Source organism: Macaca fascicularis, chromosome 4 (assembly GCF_037993035.2).
Source record: "Macaca fascicularis isolate 582-1 chromosome 4, T2T-MFA8v1.1".
Taxonomy (NCBI): Eukaryota; Metazoa; Chordata; class Mammalia; order Primates; family Cercopithecidae; genus Macaca; species Macaca fascicularis.
In genome coordinates, this window is record NC_088378.1 from 40,143,902 (window position 1) to 40,168,617 (window position 24,716).

The window sequence follows — 24,716 nt, forward strand, 5'->3', positions numbered from 1 at the left end:
GTGTGTTTTTTTTCCCACTAACTCAAAAAGTGCTGTATTAATGTTAGCCTTGAATGACTCACAAGTGACTGTTCTTTTTTATCGTCAGAGATACAATCAGAGATCATCTCCCTTCCATTGGGTGGGGTAGCTTGGGTTCCTTCATGTGGCTGTGAGAAAGGCTGAACTGTGGAGCATCACGATTTGGGGGGAAAGCCATGCTAAAAGTTCCAGAAAAGACCCAGGAAGATGTCTTCCATAAAGTCGGTGATCAGTTATTGCCAAAGGAACACTGCAAATGTAAAGTCTCTCGTTTAGGAATTTAGAGAATTTGTGCTTTTAGTTCAAGGGATTGTTGGGATATGAAATGGCTTCCCAAATGCTATTAACATCAAATTAGGCTTTGTATCATGGCCTGGTTTTTTCTTTTTCAGCGCTTGCATTGCGCCTTCCCTATAGTAAATAATATGAAATGAACATACATCTTATTGTGCTCTTCATCTCATCACTAAATATTTTTCAACAGTAGTACATTTTATTATTTTTGTCATTTTGCCTTGCGTGTGAGTACACATTGTTGTCAAAGTCCTTTCTCAGCTCTGGTTTGGGCAATTCAAGAAGAGTGTGCCAGCTACCCTCTTAGTTTGGACCAGGTTATATGCAGAGTGCCTTGGGTTTTGTTAAACAACTAAGTCTCCTAGGAGGGCCAGGAAGTTTTCACCACAGATGCCCTAACCTCCCTGTCTCTGTCTCCCACTCCTCTGCCTCCCATATTATCTCTCACCAAACAAACCACTGTACCACTATTTCCTTATGCCAACCTCTAAGAAGTTCATACTCTAAATTATCACTACCTTTTTCATTTCAAAATACTCTACAAGTCAATTCATTTCACAGAGCCTCCCCTAACACACCAGAGCAATGCTAATTCATTCCCCTAGCCAAAGTGCCCACATTCCAACAGGACACAATTCACAAATGACCAAAGATGATGCATATTATAAATATTTGCTTTCTGCCCTATTTGCTTTTGCCTCATGTGTCCTCTCTATTTTGTGCTTTGGGTAAGACCTTGAACATGTGGGTTGGGTTACAAAGTGAGATAGCCATCAGTGGTTCTCAACATCTCCCCATTGAAGTCACCAGGGAGACTGTAAAAATATGCCCAGATTCACTCCTGCCCAATTAAATCAGAATATCTAATTGAAAACAACTGATCACAGATGGTACGAAGGAGAGTAGAATGTTAGCCTAATTTCTTTTTTCCTCCCATACTGAGCTGAGGGGGAAATTCCTGGCCGGTTTCAAATATAATGAAAAAAAGGAAATAAAAGAAAATGTTCTGATAACAAGTTAACAACTGCAGAATCCTGTGATTAGAAGGTTAAAGGTGGGCAAAAGCTTATCTTTTTCTAAGTCACTGCACGTCAGACCAGAGAAATATAAACATTTGTTTTAAATAATGGTTCCCTTTTTCTACTCACTCTTACTATAAAGTTTCCATGACCCGCACCTCACCTTACTCAGCTGCTGTTGATGAGTAGTAAGATTCTCTGAACATTGATTCTATGAAGTGTTTTAACCTCAAGAAGTATATATTCTAAAACATCAAACATAGGATAAGCTATGTTTGAGGTTCGTTTGCAGGTAGTATTGTCTTAATCGTGCAGCTTAGAATTTTGCAACCAACGTGCTGTGAATGAACCTCCAGTGTGCTGAAATACTCAATTCCCTCAGCCTCCTGGGTGGCCGGGCAAGCCTGGGACAGCCAAGACTGGGAATCAAATATTTTTTTTTCTGATGTGTGTTATAAAGTGCAAAAGAGGGGAGCCATGGAAAGATACAGATGGTAGAATCTTGAATGTCTGAAGTAATAAGCAATACAGAGTATCAAGTTCGTGCTCTATGTAGAAGACATTATATACTGTACATAAATCCATCCAACAGTTACAATTATACATATAGGAGTAAAGCCATAAGCAGCATATCACTTATGAGAAACTAAGCAATTCGTACTAAAAGAAATTGTCCCCCAATTATCATCCTGTAGCATAAAAATTACTGTCATTACTTTATATTGCTCATAGTCATAGTAATCTCCAACATAATAATAATACATGAGTCTAGAATAGGTATTCAATGAACACTAAGAATGGATATTGCTGTTTATCATCTCCAAAATAATTTTTCAACATATATGTAAAAGTTTTTCAGTTCCAGTTCTCAAATTCAAACATTAAAATCATGTAATTGGGTTTGGACATGAAGAACTACTTCTCTGGGTTCAATTATCACAAAAAAAGGGATATTTGCAGATATGTTTGCAAAACTCCTGTCAATAATCCTAGTGGAATTATGAAGAGTGAAAAAAGTGCCAGAAAACTAGAAAAAGGCAAAAATTGTCTAAATTTTCAAAGAGGGGGAAATGGCAGATTCAGTTTTTTAAACACTCAGAGTGAAGGCCGGGCACAATGGCTCATGCCTGTAATCCTAGTACTTTGGGAGGCTGAGGCAGGCAGATCACCTGAGGTCAGGAGTTCGAGACCAACGTGGCCAACATGGTGAAACCGCGACTCTACCAAAAACACAAAAATTAGCCAGGCATGTTGGCGGATGCCTGTAGTCCCAGCTACTTGGGAGGCTGAGGCAGGAGAATCACTTGAACCCAGGAGGCGGAGGTTGCAGTGAGCTGAGATCATGCCACTGCACTCCAGCCTGGGCAACAAGAGCAAGACTGTCTCAAAAACAAAACAAACAAAAAACCTCAGAGTGAAATGGGGAGATGTTGCTCAAGGGGTACAAAGTTTCAGTTAGACAGGATAAATAAATTCAGGAACTCTATTGTACAGTATGATGACTATAGTCAATAATGAGGTACTGTATGCTTGAATATTCCTGAAAGAGTAGACCCTAAATGTTCTCAACACACAAACACACACACAAGATTTCTATGTGAGGTGATGGATGCGTTTATTAGTAAACATTTCACAAGGTATACATATATCAAAACATCATGTCGTATACCATAAACACATATAATTTTCATCTGTCAATTATACCTCAGTCAAGCTGGGAAAAAAACACATCAAATGATCTCTGTAAAGTATCTCCACTTGAGTTTAATTACCTAGTATGATGGCTGTGTAAACAAACGATGCTGCCTGTCAGGTGTATGTTTAATGCACAGTGGAGGTCTGATGGGGCAAATTAATATACGACCCAGTCAATCCTATCACAAGTTAGTGAGGCCCAGTCACAGAAGGGCAGGTTTCAGGGACTATTTCTGCCCATGGGCAATGTTATCTGAATTTTATATGCTTCCCAAATAGTCCTTTCCAAATATCAAGAATATATGCTGCAAGGTCTTTCTTCCAAGGATGTATCTTGCACAGTCCAGCTTAATTAATTTTACAGACAAAATATTCCAAAATACCCCTCTCCCTAAAATACATGTATTTGCATGTTATATACTTATAAAATCGATGGTCAACTTGTGTGAATGAATAGACCCATGGCCATGTGCCATGATCCATTTTCTGCCTTCTCTGTGCAGCCAGGGGAATATTTATGGTGGCTTAGTTCCCTTTTCCGGAGAGGCCCATGAACACATAGGCCCTAGGAGAGGGTCTACACCACTGAGTGAGAAAGCCACCTCTGGGAGCCGTGAGCAGAGAGAGAAGGGGGCACAGTAACAAGACTTGCCACAAATGGAATGGGAAATGCAATACAGGACCTGGTTTATAGGGAAAGATAAAACATTTGTTTGGGGATCTATTTAATGTATAAAGTGCCCTAACAGTCTGCTCTCAACAGAGCAGCTAGTGCAATCCTTGAAAAACCTTTGATCATGTCAGTTTCTCGTTCAAAATTCTCCTGTCTTCTGTTTCACTCTAAGTCTCTAAACTATCTGCCACTCTCCTCCTTTCTTAGTCTAGTCCCTTCAGACTGCTATAGCTAAATGCCTTAGACTGGGTAATTCATGAGCAATAGAAATTTCTTGCCTGTGGTTCTAGAGGGTGGGAAGTCCAAGATCAAGGTGCCAACAGGTTCTCTGTCTGTGGAGAGCATGCTCTCTGCCTCATAAGACAGCACCTTCTATGTGTCCTCTTGTGGTGCAAGGCGCAAGCCAGCTCCTTTCAACCTTTTTTATAGTTCCATTTGTGGAGGGTAGAGCCCTCAAGACTTAATCACTTTCCAAAAGGCCTCAGTTCTTAATATCACCTATTGAGGATTCAGTTTCAACATGAATTTTAGAGGAACATGTTCAGACCTACTACTACCTGCTTCTCCACTCTTGTTATCTCCTTGCCCTCATCCCCTCATACTCTTGCACGTCACTCTCCCTGCTCCACCATGTTGGCCCCCTTGCTGTTTCCAGAAAGTACCAGGCATATTCCTTGTTGTCCTGGACTTGCTGTTCCCTGAACCTGAAATGCTCCTCCCAGATAGTCTCCTGGCTTCTCCCACACTTCATTCAAGTCTTTGCTCCATGTAACCTCAGGGTGGCCTTCTCAGGCCCTGCCCTGTTGAAATTGCAGACCTACCCCACCCCTGCACAGTGGAGTCCACCCAGCACTCCCTCATCCCTTCGCTGCTTATTTCTCCCCATAGCACTTACATTATTTCCCTATAGAGGGCAATTTACTTATTGACTTGTTTATTGTCTGTCTTCCCCACTAGAATCTCAGTCCCACAAGGGCAGGCGCGTTTTATCTGTTTTGTTCACTGCTATATTCCGAGCATCTAGAACAGGGCCTGGCACATAGTGGGCAAACAAAAACATGTTTGTGGAATAAATGAATAAACATCCAGTTGGTCTGCAGTCCAAAAAAGAAATTAGAACCACAGGTATAGACCTAGTCATGCAGACAAGGATGCAATGGCTGATGATACCAGAGAATGGAGCTAGGGGATCTCTAAGTATTTTACATATACACACACACACTCCACATACAGCAGTATCTACCTAATTATTTTCCCCAAAACAGTCATCTCAGCAGAAACTTGGAAAACACGTTTCATAGACGAATATATTTGAGAAATACTATATGATCTCACTTTCTTGGCTATTCTGTACACATTAACATACTGAAGGGTCTGAGAAATTCTACAATGAAAAAAAATTAATTTTGTTAAACCTGCGTGTTTCCCAATCAAATTTGATAACACCCTTTAATTCACATAATGTTTAATTGCATATCAAAGAATGTTCTTCCCTTTAAACACACTTTGACCTAGATTTTTATAACAGTATCAATAATATGATTTATATGATATATAAAGTATAATAATGCAATATTGAATTTATGTAACACATTTTTTATATTCTGTATTTATATGGTTATATCAATAAGAATACTCTTAAAAATAAAATTTTATTACAAAGTGATTGGCAAAGCAGTTTTATCCAATTTTACTCATGTGATTTCATTTGATTCCTACCCTCTGTGAAGTATACAGAGCAGATCCCTACTTAATGAAATAGAGGATTGGATGAGACCCAGAATGGATAGGACTTACCAAGGTCACAGGAGGGAATGGATCACTTTTCATGCCACTGATTTCTTTACTTTGTGATACGGTTTCAAAATACTATGTATTAATAATACTCATCCTCCCTTAACAATAGATCATGGCTGTCAGCTCAAGACATCTTTAAACAGAGATTGCACCACATTAGTTAAGGGCACAGGCTGTGGAGCTTAATTTCCAGTCTGTCTTCATATTCACTGGCCATGTCTTCTGGGCAAAGTAATTTAACAGCTTTGTCTCTCAGAGGATGATATTGATAATAGCACTGATCTAAGGGAGTTGTGAGGATTACATGAGTTAACTCAAGAAAAGTATTTTAAACTATTACCTAGCACACACTCAAGATTCAATAAATGCTGGCTATTACTATAGAAATATATGTTACTGTGTTTAATAACAGCATTCTATAACATGGGTATAATATAATCAATTCAACCACTTCCCTACCAAGTCTAGGTTTTGCCATCTGTTTCCTTTCTGAAAAACAAACAAAAAATGAACAACAGTTGGAGCTTAAAAGAATCCCAAGTGCCATGTTGGCACAGATGTCTGGAATGAAGAACTCCCAAATACTTCCTGGTGCTGAGTGGGCTCCAGCGGTGAGTGTGGTGGTTGAATGGTCCTTCTCTGGTCAGCAGACTTGGTGTGGAAGTCTCCTAAGAACAGACTATCTCCTGGGACTTGGAGTATTTCCTATCCGTGATCAGCAACATTTTTTCTTGCAGTATTTGGCAAGTTTGTCCTTGTTCCCGGCCAGAATCAGGAAGTTCAGAAGCACATAAAAACAAACAATACATAAAAACGCTTCTCTCAAATTATTCAAAGTTCAAAAACAGAAGAAATTGTCCATGATATTGGGATCTACTTGGTATTTTATCTAATTACATTTATTCTCATCAATGTACCCATCTTTTCCTTCCCAGTGAATGCTTTTATTTTATTTTATTTTTGTTTTTGGCATGTTTTTCATTGTACCTTTTTTCTTGAAGTATATTTATAGAGAGCAAGTGTTTAGACAGGTTATTACTATATTTTGTAAAAATTTACAGGTATTTTCATGATACAGACTGTTCTAGCCTCAGTTTTCAAATTATATTTTATTATTAATACCATTTTTAGAAATTACTATTCTTAAGATCAGCATAATTTTCTAAGAATGTCATTTCAATGATCACAGTTGACCAATTGCAAGCCAATACAATAAAGTGCTGGTTTTTGAAATTTTACTCATCATTCAAGATCCACTTAAGTATCAGCTCCTTAATAAAACCTTCCTTGTTCCCCAACTCCATGTGATGACCAAAGGACTATGCTTCTCTCTCTCTCTCCCCCCGGCTCGCTCGTGCGCTCTCTCTCTCTCTCTCTCTCTCATGCACTTCAGTCACTCAACTAAATCCAATGGACTTTGTTCAATCACCATTTCACTTGTGCTTCTTCCACAAAATCCATCTGGAAACCACTCCCTTGCTCTTCCATGACACAATTCTGGTTTTCTTCCTATCTCTGGCTCCCCCTTCTCCTTTACAGACTCCTCCTCCTCCAACAAGTGATTAAATGTTACAGATACTCAAGGCTGGATGCTAGACCCTATTCACTTCTCGCCTATTTCCTAGGCAACTTCATGATGACCCATAGTTTTATTTGACATGAAATCATCGTTTTTTATGGTTACATAGTATTCCATGGCGTATATATGCCACATGTTCTTTATCCAGTCTATTATTGATGGACATTTGAGTTGGTTCCAAGTCTTTGCTATTGTGAATAGTGCTGCAATAAGCACACCTGTGCATGTATACCCAGTAATGGGATTGCTGGGTCAAATGGAATTTCTAGTTCTAGATCCTTGAGGATTCGCCACACTGTCTTCCACAATGGTTGAACTAATTTACACTCCCACCAACAGTGTAAAAGCATTCCTATTTCTCCACATCCTTTCCAGCATCTGTTGTTTCCTGACTTTTTAATGATCGCCATTCTAACTGGCATGAGATGGTATCTCATTGTGGTTTTGATTTGCATTTCTCTGATAATCAGTGATGATGCATTTTTTCATGTCTGCTGACTGCATAAATGTCTTCTTTTGAGAAGTATCTGTTCATGTCCTTTGTCTACTTTTTGATGGGGTTTTTTTCTTGTAAATTTAAGTTCTTTGTAGATTCTGTATATTAGCCCTTTGTCATATGGATAGATTGCAAAAATGTTCTCCCATTGTGTAGGTTGCCTGTTCACTCTGATGATAGTTTCTTTTGCTGTGCAGAAGCCTTTTAGTTTAATTAGATCCCATTTGTCTATTTTGGCTTTTGTTGCCGTCGCTTTTGGTGTTTTAGTCATGAAGTCTTTGCCCATGCCTGTGTCCTGAATGGTATTGCCTAGGTTTTCTTCTAGGGTTTTTGTGGTTTTAGGTCCTACATTTAAGTCTTTAATCTATCTTGAGTTAATTTTTATATAAGGTGTAAGGAAGGGATCCAATTTCAGCTTTCTACATATGGCTAGCCTGTTTTCCCAGCACCATTTATTAAATAGAGAATGCTTTCCCCATTGCTTGTTTTTGTCACGTTTGTCAAAGATCAGATGGTTGGAGATGTGTGGTGTTTTTTCTGAGGCCTCTGTTCTGTTCCATTGATCTATATCTCTGTTTTGGTACCAATACCATGCTGTTTTGGTTACTGTAGCCTTGTAGTAAAGTTTAAAGTCAGGTAACATGATGCCTCCAGCTTTGTTCTCTTTGCTTAGGATTGTCTTGGCTATGCAGGTTCCTTGTTGGTTCCATATGAAATTTAAGGTAGTTTTCTCCAATTCTGTGAAGAAAGTCAGTGGTAGCTTCATGGGGATAGCATTGAATCTATAAATTACCTTGGGCAGTATGGCCATTTTCACAATATTGATTCTTCCTATCCATCAGCATGGAATGTTTTTCCATTTGTTTGTGTCCTCTTTTATTTCATGGAGCAGTGGTTTGTAGTTCTCCTTGAAGAGGTCCTTCACATCCCTTGTAAGTTGGATTCCTAGGTATTTTATTCTCTTTGTAGTAATTGTGAATGGGAGCTCATGATTTGGTTCTCTGTCTGTTTGTGGTGTATAGGAATGCTTGTGATTTTTGTACATTGATTTTGTATCCTGAGACTTTGCTGAAGATGCTTATCAGCTTAAGGAGATTTTGGGCTGAGACGATGGGGTTTTCTAAATATGCAATCATGTCATCTGCAAATAGAGACAATTTGACTTCCTCTTTTCCTAATAGAATACCCTTCATTTCTTTCTCTTGCCTGATTGCCCTAGCCAGAACTTCCAATACTAGGTTGAATAGGAGTGGTGAGAGAGGGCATCCTTGTCTTCTGCCGGCTTTCAAAGGGAATACTTCCAGTTTTTGCCCATTCAGTATGATATTGGCTATAGGTTTGTCATAAATAGCTCTTATTATTTTAAGATACATTCCATCAATACTTAATTTATTGAGAGTTTTTAACATGAACGTCTGAATTTTGTCTAAGGCCTTTTCTGCCTCTATTGAGATAATCATGTGGTTTTTGTCGTTGGTTCTATTTATGTAATGGATTATATTTATTGATTTGTGTATGTTGAACCAGCCTTGCATCCCAGGAATGAAGCCGACTTGATCATGGTGGATAAGCTTTTTGATGTGCTGCTGGATTCGATTTGCCAGTATTTTATTGAGGACTTTCAGATCGATGTCCATCGGTGATATTGGTCTAAAATTCTCTTTTATTTTATTTTATTTTATTTTATTTTGCTGTTGTGTCTCTGCCAGGCTTTGGTATCAGGATGATGCTGGCCTCACAAAATGAGTTAGGGAGGATTCACTCTTTTTCTATTGATTGGAACAGTTTCAGAAGGAATGGTGCCAGCTCCTCTTCATACCTCTGGTAGAATTCAGCTGTGAATCCGTCTGGTCTTGGACCTTTTTTGGTTGGTAGGCTATTCATTATTTCCTCAATTTCAGAACCGGTTATTGGTCTATTCAGAGATTCAACTTCTTCCTACTTTAGTCTTGGGAGGGTGTATGTGTCCAGGAATTTATCCACTTCTTCTAGATTTTCTAGTTTATTTGTGTAGAGGTGTTTATAGTATTCTCCGACAGTAGTTTGTATTTCTGTCCTCACCTATTTTTCAACATTTTGTGTAATGTTTTGCATAAGCTTTTGTTGAAATCAACTAAATCAGTCTAGGATCCCCTCTGAGCCTGCCCAAGAACTGGCCCCTTTGCTGACTCCCATACCTAAATGTTCTACCAAACTGCGAGATATCTACACACTCCAGTGGAGTCTACATCTCCCTATAGTCTATCCTGCACCACTGGGGGTTCATGGATCCGAGCTCTGGTCCACAGCATACCTGTTGTACTGGGCATATAATGTTGCTGTGAAGAAATACCAGAATAAACGTTCAGTTTTCCTCAGGACATGGTTTTGGTGCTCACTTTTATGAACCCTGACATGTCCAGCAGAGAGAGTAGAAACACAGCCTGGAAGACTGAAGGACCTGTGAATTACATCATGCATAGTTGTTCCTGGTCTCTGTTGTGGAGAATGGAGATGCTGGCCACGTGCAGGAGTGCTTTAGAAAGCAAGGGTTCCCGAGGGCACCTAGAATCCCAATTTAGTCACTTTGTAAGCTGTCTGTGCTCCTCAGGACAGTGGGGATCATACACACACCTATGTCTGGGGCATGTCACAAGGACTAAAGACGCTCATATACATAAGGCCCTTCAAACAGATCCTGACACTTAGAAAATCCTCCTAAAAATACCAACAATTAAGGAGCGGGTAGGGGGCAGGTGGAGGGGCGGGAAGGAACACAAAAGGTCAGAAGAATGCTAACTAAGTAAGAACAATAGCTACTGGTTTTTGAGTGCCAACTATGAGCCAGGCACTGTGCTAAGTAATTTATATATAATGCATTTCTAAAAAGCAACAAACTTTGCTTTGTTGAGATTCCAGAGATTAAAAGTATTATCCTAGAAATAAATGAATGATGCATAATCTTAGACCCATCCGTGTTTCATTACTGAAGGCAGACCCAGACTGCATAGTCCCCAAGGTGACTCCTCAAGTTGTTCTCCTTCTACCCAACCTTTGTAAGAAGATATGTCTTTGTGTTCTTTTAAGTTCTTTTACAGTTTCTTGAAATTCTCCTTAGGCATTCCCGCTGCTTCTTGTTCAATATCTTTTTTTATGAGACTCCTGTGTTCCTGGTGATTGAAGCTTACTTTTTTCTCATTTTCTGTCTGAAAAACTATCAGCTCAAAAATGAGGATTGCTCTTGTTAACACTAGTCTAAAACCTGCCTTACTGTCTTTAGAAAATAAACACACTACTATTTACATATTCACTTTTGCAGCATTCAAGTTCCAAAATGCACATTTGTCAAAAAGCCATTCTAAGCTAAAGATGCAAGGTGGTGCAGTATTGTTTGGCAACTCGAACTTGGTGAAATTTCCCTTTTCTCTGATTTCGATATACAAATCAAGATTTTTAAGAAGAAAAGAAAGAAAGAACTTTTTTCACATGCAAAGAAAATTGTATTTCATTCCTTTTGCCAAAAATATGGTTTCTGGACGACTAACTCCTGGTTTGCCTCTTTCCTACATACGAAGCTCTCTCACTGACAGCCCAGGAATACACAGCTATTGAAACAGACCAATGGACAGGAAGCCTCCTACTTGGCCAGTTCAGCACATAGTGCTTGGTGACCAGACAGGCGCAGCCTCACTCAAGAAAGTGGAAGATTGAACCTCCACCAGGGAAATTTGGGTCTAATCAGCCATCTTGGGTCCCTCCTGTAACATCACGGTACTCGGAACAATAATCTCTGCCTGAGTTATCTGAACTGGCTGCTTGTGCTACCCCACAAATCTATGGAGTGATTAAATTGCACAACCTTCCTCCTCTCTTTTAGGCCAGATAAACATCTTAGGAGAAATCGTTCACTTAGTTAATTTGGAGAGTAGTCAGCTGAAATAAACAACGCTTCCAGCTGAGATGTGCAGTATGGTGAAAGTTCTTGTCTGAGATTTGGGATCTGGGTTTTCTCTGTCTTTATTTTGCAAGTGGTGGCAGTGACATGAATTAGTAATGTGCTCAGCAAGCTCAAAGGAATACCTTTCATGAGAGCTGCTTCTTTCCCACCATATTTGGGCTGCTTTGCGGCTTCATCTTTCTGATACCAGCACTATCTCATCTTCCTGGTTCCTAGTGACGCCCCTGCTATGAATCTCTATCTCATATTCCGTGCAACCTGTTTATACCAAGAATGTCACTATCTTCTTCATTTATCTCAGATGCCATGGGAGCCCAGTAGCTACTGCTCTGTCCCTCTCTGACACCTTTTCCTCACCCTGAAATGACCTTGACATACCACGACAGGGGCCAGAGTCTGGTTCTTGTCACATGGCCTGTGTTTCAGCCACTGTAAGTTGTCATCGCTGTCAGAGTCTCCACCCTCTTTGCCAGTTACATAAGAGGCCACATAGACGTCTGCTTCCTAGCACAAGCTTTTATTAACCAGAGGCAGCACAAGAGGCCAAGTAAGCAATAGGTCTATTCCGGAGCCATGTCCTCAGGGAGGGTGAGGGGCTGTAGTCAGGTCAGGTCGTGGCTCCTGGGGCAATTCGGCTCAGCTCTGGGCCTGTTTGCAGCCTTCAGTACAGGGGATGACATGTGATGTTGTCAGCCTGAAGGGGCAAAAAAAGCAGCAGCCCTTTCAAAATCAGAATGCCCCTGCTGTTTGTTTCCTTTTGGAACACAATAAGAACAGACTGGGGACATGACTCGGGGCTGTCAACGCTTCCTACCAGCTTCCCCAGCACCTTTCATTTGCCAGAAGAAAAAAAGCAAGTTGCTTAAGTTAAACAAGGACTTAATGAATGGTCAAAATAATTGTTTAGCTTGGATATAAGGCCTTAGGTAAATAGATGATTGCCTGAGACCCTGGGCCAGGAAAAGCAGCTAGGCAGGACACCACTTGTTCTTTCCCTCGGACAACAGCCCAGTAGCCTCTGCTCCTCTGAGGACTGTTGTTACTGAATTAATTCTCTCTTCCCACCAGCGTATTAAAGCAATTTAATATCAGAACAGGCTTCTTAAAGCAGGCAGAAGGAAAGAAAACTTTCTATATTAGAAATATACCATTAACACATAAATCCTACTACATGAGTGCTTCTATTAAATGGAATGCTTAAGATTGGGAGTATCTGGTGTGTTTGTATTAAACTGTTTTCATGTTGTGAAATTTCTCAGATGCATTGTTAGCATACTTAACAACTGTCCTGCCTCCTGCCTTATTGGTATTTTTAACATGATTTCATCCTTTTGCAAATGATTATTTACTACACCAAAGGGGCATTGTCAGGTTTCTGAGGAATCAGCTTCTCAAAGTGCAATGTAGTTATGGACAGTGTCGGCACTGAAATGGAATCTTCCAGGTATGGTTTCCTTATTTGTTGTTAGTGCTGACTTGTTTGGGTTTGTTTGCTTGTTTAGGTATCTTTGCCCTCACCTGGCTCCATTGCTACTTATCTCTTCTTCCCAAAGTAGGATGCAGTATGAAAATTTGTTGTCAGCTAATTTCAGTTCTGCTGAAGAATACTTTTAGTAATTGTTTTCTTACTTGAAAGTAATAGATTCCTTGTTGATCCAGGACAGGATTTGCTTGTCTTGCTTGTACAGTCCATTTCCACCGAACTGCTTTTGATTCAACTGTGAACTCATCAAGGGAGTGGGATTCTCCTGGTATTCTTTTTCCACAAATCATGATGACTGTATATTTGGTTTATTGGCAAACAGCAATCAAAGCATACATTATGTAAGAAAAAGTTAATGCTGACCTGTTTAAACAATTTTTCATCTTAATAATATAGGAGAGTGGTTAAGAACATGAGGTTTCAAGTCAGTTCTGAGTTTAAGCATAAGCTCTGCACTTTCTAGCTCTATGAGTCTGAACAAATTATCAAATTTCCATTGGCTTTGTTTCCTCATCTGCAAAATGGTCAAATAATAATAATAATAACTACTTTGGGTTGCTGGGTTGATGATGTGAAATAATATGTGTAAAATGCTCAGCACAGTGTAAGTATTCAATGAATGTTATCTACCATATTATTTTCACATACCTTATAATTTCCTTACAACAACTCTGTGATGTAGACAAAATTGCTATGATTTATGCAATTTAAATATTAGACAACTGGACTTCAAAGTGATTACTGATTCATCCAGGGTTACCCGAGATGGCAAAATGTTGGTCTTCTCAGTACAGGAGCCCCCAAGTTCCCAGTGTATTGCCCTCCGTTCATCCATTCGGCCACAGGGTACTCTTCTTCAGTTTCCCTAAATCTAAAACCTTACATGCTAATGGGCCTCCTCTGCCCTAGACTCTCAGGTGGAGACCAGGAAGAAATCCTGTCACAGGCATTAAAACCTTCGTCAATATTACATAGACACTTTCTGGGGAAATGGTAACCTCATAGCTACAAAGTCAAGAGGAACTCTTTGGTAATACTGAGAAGAAAATACTAATGGAGAAGTGATTTCCAAAAGGTGAGACTGAAAGTGCTGGAAGGAGCCCATGAGATTACAGCAACAGGTCAACAAATCCACAAGCCCAGTCAGCTTGGTAGACAAAATCTATACGGTCTCCTCCATGCATCATTTTTACTATATACCATTATACAACACAAATGTGTTTAAAGTCAGTGCGTCTGTTATATCCTTTTAACATGCTGTATTTTCTCAATTGATATTAAAACTACAACTTCTTTTATGTGAGGATCTGAGAATTTCATTTCTTTTTTCATTTTAAAAACCTGGTCTACACACTCCGTAAGGTGTGTGTTTCTAACCATAAGGTTAGAAACCAGTGGTATTGTGGAGAGAGCTCTGCCTATGAAGTCTAACAGCCTAGATTTAAGTGCTAGCCCCACTGACTATAAGCTGAAACCACCATCAACTTAGGCAGCTCAGTTAAAGTCCATAAATATTTACTATATCAGGACTTTAAGGGGCTTGTGCCTTTACCTGGGACTACAGAGCAAATAGTAGTCCTTTATAACCATTCTTCTCTGAGCCTCTATTTTCTTACTTATAAAGTAAACAGAATAAAGGTGTCTCTCCTGACTGGGTTATTATGAAGACCCAATGAGAAAAAAAAACAAGAAAATAAATACATTGTCATGTTGTGAAAGTGCTTTGTAAACATACGGTGTTCAAGACAACTGCTGAGGAGAGAAAAACACTTCAACTTTCCTTGGTAGCTTTCCTTTATTGACCAGCCACCCCATATCAAAATAAATAAGTACATTTTTTTAAAGCTAACAGCATTACCCTCATTGATGTAAGTTTATATTCACACCTATAAAAGTACTTTTCCATCTGTTTCCTCTTCCTCTCACTTTGGTTTATAACATTTATCCATAAATTACAATATTCTTTCATATCAATATGGCAATGTAATATCAGATTATACAAAGCATTAAAGAAGGCACCAGTATAAAATTCAAAGCAGAGAATAGCTCAAGAGCTCATGGCTTGCACTTTACAACCCCAAGTACAGTACACTCAAGGCCCATCTGTGAGGGTCATTTTAAGCATATCAGTTGCATGAGTTGCAGCTGATGGGGATCTCACCCAGGTCCTGAGTTCCTCCAGGAATTAGGAAAGAAAGAAGAGAGGACTGTTCTTCCTTTCAGCTCCTAGGCTGGGGCCCCAGTGCCACCTTAGTTTGCGGAAAAGGTGATTTATGGGAGGGTACCCGTTACTACTGGAATTGAAACCTTCCCTGATTCAGTTCTTCCAGAGATATATTATGTCTCACGTATTTCTACCTCTCCTCTGATTCCATGGTATATATAATAACTGGTGAATTTGGTCTTTATTTTCTACTCTTGTCAACAGAGAACATTCACTTAGAATCCACTAAGTAACAGACAGCATTCAAAGTGCTATAGAGAGATGTAAATAACATGATATGCATGATCCCTGCTTTGAAGGAGTTTAGAAGGAAGCAAACCAGCATTTATTGCCAGTCAGTGAGTATTATTTTAGGTTCTCTGACAAGGACACTTCGAAGTGGGTCTTAACTTCATTTTATAAATGAGGCATCTGAGGCTCAGAGAAATAAATCTGCCAAGATCACACAGGTAGCAAGTGTCTCAGCAAGGTTTCTCCAAAGCCTACCTTGTTCTAAAGTCCATGCTCTTTCCACTCTACTCCGTTACCTCCTCTGATAAGAAAGACAGGACACATACCAAAAAGGAAAACGAACACAGATATTAAATATGAAAAGAAACCAGCCATGTATGGTGGCTCACGCCTGTAATCCTAGCACTTTGGGAGGCTGAGGCGGGTGAATCATGAGGTCAAAAGATCAAGACCATCCTAGCCAACATGGTGAAACCCCTTCTCTACTAAAAATACAAAAATTAGCCAGGCGTGGTGGTGTGTGCCTGTAATCCCAGCTATTCGGGAGGCTGAGGCAGGAGATTCGCTTGAACTCAGGAGTCAGAGGTTGCAGTGAGCTAAGATCACTGCACTCCAGCCTGGCAACAAAGTGAGACTCCATCACAAAAAAAACAAAAAAAATATATATATATACACACACACACACACACACACACACACATATATATATATATGGAAACCAAATAAATAAGTACTAGAAACTCTACAGACTGTCCTGTGTGCAAGAGTGGCCAAGTGCCTGGAGCAAGGCTAGCCTGTGAGGCGATTCTAAAGCACATTAATGATACAGTATGGAAAAAAGGAAGGTGGATGCTAGTCAGAAAACAGTTGTGCTGGAACCAAGAAAAATTATAGTCTGGGTGATTAACACTTCTGAGAATGAAAGCTACAATGCAACACTCATTTATCCTTCTGGATTCAGATGCTTTGTCTCTGTGGCCCTGGGAAGCATAAAAATACTTTTGTCTTTTTATGGAACTTTGTAAGTTGCTGTGATTTTCACAGACCCGTCTTCTGAGCACATACAAGAGACCCATGTTTCTTGTTGGTGTATTGCCAAGCTCATTACACTCAGCATTAAATATCCCTTTCCACACAGCGCTCGCTTCCGTATGGTAAAAGGGAACCATTTTTCTCCTGACATCTGGGGTTGGTTTCATTGAGGATTTACACAGGATTTACAGGGGAAAAGTGAATGCACGTGGCAATGTTTTCAAGCCTTTGTTTGGATTTTCTGTTTTCTAGGAGATATACGACTAAGGGGTCAGACGGGGGTTCCTGCTGAACGCCGTGGTTCCTACCCATTCATTGATTTCCGCCTACTTAACAGTGAGTAATCAAGTGTACCTGGAAAGGAACAAACGTTTTCTTCAAAAAGAAAAAAAAAAAAAAATCCTCATTTCCCTCTGAACTTCAAAACGTTCCGGGGTCTGCCTTCCTTCCTGAATCTCTCTTCTGCCAACTAGAACTTAACCCTTTGTCTTTGAATTTCCTCACAAGTGAAGTAATTCTGGCCCTGCCCTACCTCTCAGAGCTTCAGTGAGGGTCAAATGAGATCAGGTCAGCTTTAAAAGTATAAACCTCTGGCCGGGCGTGGTGGCTCACGCCTGTAATCCCAGCACTTTGGGAGGCCAAGGTGGGAGGATTGCTTCAGCCCAGGAGTTGAGCAACATAGTGAGACCTTATTTCTACAAAAAATCAAAAAATTAGCTGGGCATGGTGGCGCAGCCTGTAGTCCCAGTTACTTACTTGGGGGCTGAGATGAGAGAATAGCTTGATCCCAGGAAGTTGAGGCTTCAGTGAGCCAAGATCTCACCACTGCCCTCCAGCCTGTCTCAAAAAGAATAAAAATTTTTTTTATAAAAAGTGTAAGTCTCAAAAACTGTGATGTCCTATACAAGAAAGCTACTATTTTCATTTTCCAGCACATTCTCTCTACCTTCAGCCAGAGCTAGACTAGGTGAGATTCCATTTTATTTTTGAAACCCCCACAGGGAATCCTCTTCTACAGTTGCCCTTAGTAACCCACGCATTATAGAATTCTCACTTCTTTGTCTAATATAAATCCTCAAGGTCTATTCTTGCCTTCCTGGTAAACCTCACCATGGCAAAATCCAAAGCATTGCTGCTTTCTCCCTTGAAACTTACAAGTTCATTGACTTCTACCTTTCCCTCCCTAAACTACTCCTCATCAGGAGTTTTGCTCAACCTTTGGTCCATAATTTTCTTAAGCTTAGGTTCCTTTGCAAACCCAAACCAGTGACCGGTCATCCCTCCAGATTTCATATCTTATAACGATCGTAATCATCCTTCACTGTAGACTTGTGGGGGAGGTGGAAGAGCAAGTGGATAAATTTCACAATTTGCTCCAAGGTTTTCAGTGTTTGGTTCTCATATCACTTCCCATCTATAAATTTCAAAGTACTAGATTATACCCAAAGAATATTACTTTCCTTTGACATAAATAAGCTCAGCTAAAGAGGTAATTTGATTTACTTCAACCCCTGGAAATTACTAGGAGAAATTAGAACTTGTTATTTCTAATCCTTCAATCCTTGAGAGGCCAATAGTAGGTGGCATGTTTGTATTTCTCCTGGCTTGTCAATCTCCCCTATCAATGTGCAACGTCTGTTTTTCTAAGCACTTTCAGGGACACAGAGACTTGGAGTAATTCTTTCCACACTAGAGATAACCTTCCCTACCCAGACCCTCAAAAATGCTTTTTGGAAGACCGAATTGAGCCGTTAGACCAATTCAATAATATGGGATACAGCCTGTGGGAGCTCTAATGGTCTCTCTGACCTTTCCTTATACCCTAATTGGGCTGTTCCAGCTACCCGTGGAAGTTACACCTTTGACAGTCTCTAGACTGAATGGATTTCCAGGTCCTAGGCATGTGGTTTCTCTAAGCAGGACAAGGATGAGCAAAGCGTTCCACTTCACGGTTTCATATAGACCAGAACTCTCCAACAGCATCCCATTTTGAAAGTCGGAGAGAGAAAACAACCAAAAAGCCTCTTCTCAATAGTAGATGAGTGTTAGTTCATGTTTTCTGATATGAACCTCAAAGGAATTAGGAAAATAAGGGGATATTTCTGTTTATAATTCCAAAGTTCCATTATTTTAAAACCTTAATCCCAGTGTTAATAAGCAACTTTACTGCTAATGGTGGTTATCTTTGCAGGCGGGACAGTGGAACACTTTTTTTGTTTGTTTTTGTTTTGTATTTTTTTTACAATTTGCCTCTTTTACTTTTGTAATCTGAAAACAACGGCAAATATAAATGACATTTAAAGAGAAACTCATTGCAGACAATATTTCAGTGTCATATTGTTTACCATGTAAGAGATCATCTGCCAGCAGCTGCTATCCCGTCTCCCCTCTGCTGAGATCCTCCAGGACTTCTGAGTACCTGGGCTCAACCCCAGCCTCGTTTCCCTGGCCCTGGATGCTGCCTGCCCCTCCACCCCCATTTCACCCCACCTGGTGCTCACAGTCCTCCACTCATCGAGTGACAGTGCTGGCCATCCACCCTGAAATTCCCTTTAGGGTCTCCTCAGCATTCCATTCTGGATAACTCTTTCACCCATGTCTCACTCTATAACATACTGCAGAGGCAATATTAATTTTTCTTTAGCATATTTTCCTTTATATGAGGTCTCCAGTTTTTTTAATGTATCAAACACACCCCAAATAGACTATAAGATCCTAAAGACAATCAATTGCTATTGATCACTTACTGACTATAGTTAACTTACCAATTATTAAAGGGTCTCCTCAAAAACATTATATTAAATAACTGTGAATATAAATCATCCCCTGTGTTTAACTGAACAACACAGGTAGGAATGAAGACCTCTAAGATATTCCTTTATTTGTGATATGATTTACCTCTTGGTATAATGCACCATAGACCCCATTGATGAGTTGAAACTAGAACAGATAACATTACTGTGGCCACCCTCCACGGTTCCTAACTTAGTTTGCAATTACAGCAGCTTGTCACCATGGAGCAGAGATGTATGAACATCTGTGTTAGTCACAGTCACATAAGGCATATATGTCATATCTCCTACCACTTCATACACTGTCTACTTAATTCTCTTTAATATCACTCATGTCCTTGTGGTTTGCCTGAGTTGTTAGTGTGTGCTTTATGCCTAAAAGGAAACATCTTAGGACATCTGGGGATTTTCTCCTAGAGCTTTTCTCTTTACCAGTTCATTCTTATTCTACACTGTAAGAGCTGAGCTAGTTTAAAGTGATTCTTTAGATCACTTACCTTAATTTTGAGTCAAGTTTTTCCCAGTGTGGGCACAGACCCCAAACTTCATTTGCCTCGGGTGCTTGCAGTTTTGTTCTCTCTCCCACAGTAAAATCTAATCTAGGATTTTTTTTAAACCATTTATAGGAAAAACCAAATCACCATAGCCGTCACTCCCCAGCTCTGCATCCCTGCAGCCTTCCTTCCAAAATGTTAGTGAAACCCACACAACTGCCATCCCCTTTCCAAAGTGTCGCCGGGTGGGTGTCCCTCTCCCACCCACCTCAGTACATGCATGAATCACTGGAGCACGCAAGAGCAGAAATGTATACTAAATAGTGAGGCCCATGCATTTCCCCATTGGTCCCATTAGTCACAGCCCCAGTCTGTCACAGGAAGGCGGGGAACATCAGAATTAAAATCTAAAATTACTCGTCTTCAACCAGAACAGTTTCTAGGCATTAAAATGGATTACTAGGTGGCTCACGCCTGTAATCCCAGCACTTTGGGAGGCCAAGGCAGGTGGATCACAAGGTCGGGAGATGGAGACCATCTTGGCTAACATGGTGAAACATCGTCTCTACTAAAAATACAAAAAAATTAGCCGGGCGTTGTGGTGGGCACCTGTAGTCCCAGCCACTTGGGAGGCTGAGGCAGGAGAATGGCGTGAACCCAGGAGGCGGAGCTTGCAGTGAGCCGAGATTGTGCCACTGCACTCCAGCCTGGGTGACAGAGCGAGACTCCATCTCAAAAAATAAAAAATGAATTACTAGAACAGAAGTGGACAAATGACTGCCCACACACCAAATCTGTCCCCTTCTCCTGCCTGTTTTGGTAAATAAAATTTTACTGGGATATTGCCATGCCCATTTGTTTATATGACATCTATGACTGCCACTGAAACAGTGGCAAAGTAGTTGCATAGAAACTGTGTGGTCTACAAACTGCCCCCCACAAACCCCAGAATACTCACTCTATGGCCCTTTATAGAACAAGGTTGCCAACCCCTAGATTTTTTTAAACAGATTTAAGAGAGCTTTATGACAAAGCCACAAGCACATTCAGTCCAGTCTGTTTACCTTTGTTCATGTCTTTTTTTTTTCTGTTACATTTCCAGTGCCATCACTTTACTTTCAAGAATGGACTCATGTTGACTAAATTTTTATGGACAGAAGAATAAACAGAGAGGGAACCTCTGTTATTGATGCAGATTTTAAATTCCAATTTAAAATTATAATTTCTAATTGCACATTCTTCTGGAAGAGGTTATTTTTGCGGGGAGGGGAAGCACATATTTGGGGCAGAGGGAAACACAGTACTACTGATTTCATGTACCTATTGTCTGCATGTAAGGTGGCTCTTGGTTTGCCTGGCATATTCCTAGTTTGCACATGTTCAGGAGTATTTATTAATAGTGCCATCTTTCATTCCCAGAGTGTCCTGATTTGGACACTAAATTATAAGGCCAACTGCTTGTATAGGTTTTCTCCCAAAAGAGCATTTCAATTTGATGTTTCTCAAAGATCACATGGAGGAATAAGTTTAAAAGATCTATTGTATAATGTAGTGTCTATAGTTAATAACAAACATATACTTGAAAATTGCTAACAGAGTAGGTTTCAAATGATCTCATCACAAAAAGTTATAAGTATGTGAAGTAATGCATAAGTTATTTAGCTTTACTTAGTTATTCCACAATGTGTGTGTGTGTGTGTATATATATATGTGTGTGTGTTATGTATGTGTATATATATACACACACACATATATCTTGAAATGTTGTATACCATAAATATGTACAATTTTGTCAGTTAAAAATAATAATATCATATCATATGCATTCCAGGCATAAAGATTAGAAAATCATTTTCATAAGAGATTCATCTAGATCAATAGAAATACATAAGACTCATTAAAAGCTAATTTCATTTCCTGTTTCTATTTTACACACACAATTTAGAAGAGAGTCATCTCTATGAACTTCTTGAAGCTTCTCTGGATAAGTAGCAGGAAACTGTGGCCTCAGCACCATTTGTGTGGAACATTGGAAAGATAGATCTTTAAAGACTGTTATCTTTACACCTAAGCATAGAGAGCCCGAACAGAGAGAAAAGGGGACAATTGTTTTTATTCCAGATGATGTCCTAACACAGAGAACTGGAGGGACAGAAAAGTAATGGCTGTATTCTCCCAATGTCGATTTCCTATAGATTTATTTCATTTGCTAATTCTGTTTGTAGGGGGGAAACAAAGGAGGAAAAAATGTAGACAAGAGTGTTCCGAGACTTGTGGACCCAGAGGGGAGAGTCGCAGGAGCAATTACAACCTTCTGCAGAGCAGGCGGCTCCAGCAGCCCCGTCTACAGCTCTGTCTCCTGATTTAATATAATCAGCAGCCTGAGTAGATAATGACTAGGTTGAGATGTTCCCGTGGCAACCGTCTCAGAGCAACACAAAGTGATTTCCACACCGGCTCAGCAGAGGAAGTGACATACAAAGAAAACATGCTCAGGGACTGTGGAGCTTGAGGGAAAGAAACAGCTTCAGCCTGAGGTTTTAGGGCACCAAATATCTGCTGCCACAGAGAACCCAGAGCTCCGGACCAGCCCCTGGGCTTTGCAGTAGTAGGTTAATTGGCTATTTGTCTTTTCCTGCCTGTTAATTTGCTAATCTTGATCTTTAAAGCTCTATTCCTTCAGACTTGCCTCTCCTGTCAGGGTCATCTTAACTGCACAAGCATGAGGTCATTTTAGTAGAGCTACAAAAATATTTTCCTTTACTTATTATTTCCCAAATGGAACCAATATATACAAACATATATATTTTTTAACCTTTTTATGAAGAAGTGACCCAGAGACTCAAATATTTTTTAAAGCTGCCATCTAAAACATATTATACCCTGCAGCCATTCTTTCTTTGACATATAAAACACACTCTCCGTGAAGGACTGTTGACCAAAAGCCACTCAGTATGCTGGAAACCATCTGGCCCTAAGTGATAGCCCCATCTTAAAGACGGAGGGACAGTTTCTTTACAGACTCCATTTCCTATGAGAGAATTCTTGGCAGACAGTTACAGCCTTTTAGTAACCTTACAGATACCTTTTTCTGTCACCTATAAGAACTACACAAAATGCAAAGAATCCGAACTAAAATGTCATCGGATGATTTGAATTCAGTCATGCTGAGAAGATGCTATCCCACCCCCAGCCCTGTGTTCCCCAAGCGGAGAAGGGAGGTGTCCGCTGGGACTTGTTCAGACTTCTCCTCACACTTGTGAGTGCCAAGGTAACACCCTACAATTTCAAAGTTCAATATTTACCTTCCTCTAGAAGAAAGGCAAGGCACTCGCTGTGGCCGTGGTGCTTTCTGGCTCAGCTGGATCTTGCTCCATGATGGTGCACTCAGGGCTTCTGGCTGCAAGCTCTCAGCACTTCAGCTGCGGAAGTCCCAGGGCAGCAGGATGGTTAGCCACTGAAATGCCACTAGCCTGCAGAAGACAGAGTTGGCGATGACCCCGCTCTCCCTATGACTACCCCTTGACGGAGCACCTCCTATGGGAGGCATGTACCAGTGCTGGAGATACAGAGATGAATGAGACATGGCCGCTGCCCTGGAGGGATTTACAGTAGCATAAGCTACTGTATCTACAATTTATTTACAAATAAATTTTGATGTGGTGTGATACACCAAGTAATACACGCCTGTATAACAGCATACATAATATAAGAAATATATGCATCTATGGGATTCAGAGGAGTTCAAGAAGGGAATAATTAACTCTGTCTTGGAAATTAAGGAAGGCTTCCTGGGAGGAGTTAAAACACAAGCAGATTATGGAAGCAACAGTGAAATAAAAGAGGGTTGTATGCTAAGGCCAACTATTAGTGCCATTATAAAATATGCTTTAAGACTTAAGAAACCGGGAGAACATTGTCAACGAGTTTGCTCAGCTAGATAAAAGTATTATTGAAAGACAAGGTATTCTAGTGGGATCCGAGCAGAGAAATCAGGAAAAATCATACAAAATATGTCTGAGAAAAACCATATTCAAAAAGAAACCATTTTCACCTTCTACATCTAAAAGTGAAAACAGCCACTGCCTGTTAACCTGCCTGACATCATTTAATGGATTACTTTTTATCTGAGGGATGAAAAATAGAAAATTGAGTTAGGGAGTCCAGTACTTCCTCTGGGTTTTCATTCATTTATTCATTCAACAAACAGAATGCCTACTCTATGCCAAGAAGGCCATGAAACCAAGGTGCTCTGAGCCACACCAACCACCACAGGACTGAGATAGCCTTTTGTATGATGGCTACCTCTGTCTCAGACAGCAGTGGGACTGGGATCTACCAGAGACTCCAAACAAAAATATCTGAACAATTCCTTTTAAGTCAATAAGGACTGGGGAGATGGGGGAGAAACCTGCTATATACTATATCTGGGCAGAAAATTCTGAGGGCTAGAAAGGAAGCTATGAGATATTCTGCTACCCTCAAAGAGCAAACAGTCTCATTACATAGACCAGAAAAATAAACATTACACCAAGTACCCTACAACAGAGTAAATGATCTAATTCTAAAATAAGTAACAATAATCAGAGACAAGAGAAGGCAGAGATTACCGAAGTACCCTGAGCAGAAGGATTTATGGTCTTGTGCTAAACCCTGAAAGATAAGACAGAGTGTTGACTGATGAAGGAATTGTCTATAAGGGAGACTGACCTACATATGGGGACATAAAGTCATTAAGTAGGAAGAAGATCCAAAAAGTAGCAAATAAAGTTCATTAACTAGAGAGAAAGGCTTGGGATGCCAAGATAAAGAATTCAAACTTGTCTCATTAAGCAGAGGGTCTCTAGAGAATTTTGAGAAAAAGATGAACAGGATAAAACAGTGTTTGAGAAAATTAACTAACATCCATATGTAGGAGACACAGACTTAATGAATCCAAAGAAATGTAA

The 24,716-nt window shown here is 40.0% G+C and overlaps 1 protein-coding gene across 3 annotated transcripts in view; it reads left to right on the top strand.

Annotated features, from left to right (window-relative positions):
• Positions 1 to 24,716, top strand: part of PDE7B (phosphodiesterase 7B) — a 330,410-nt gene that overhangs the window by 233,467 nt on the left and 72,227 nt on the right. For all 3 annotated transcript variants that reach the window (XM_005551917.5, XM_065543434.2, XM_005551916.5), the window contains one exon: positions 16,734 to 16,817. In XM_005551917.5, the coding sequence (XP_005551974.1) occupies positions 16,734 to 16,817 (84 nt within the window). The remainder of the gene's footprint in view (positions 1 to 16,733; positions 16,818 to 24,716) is intronic.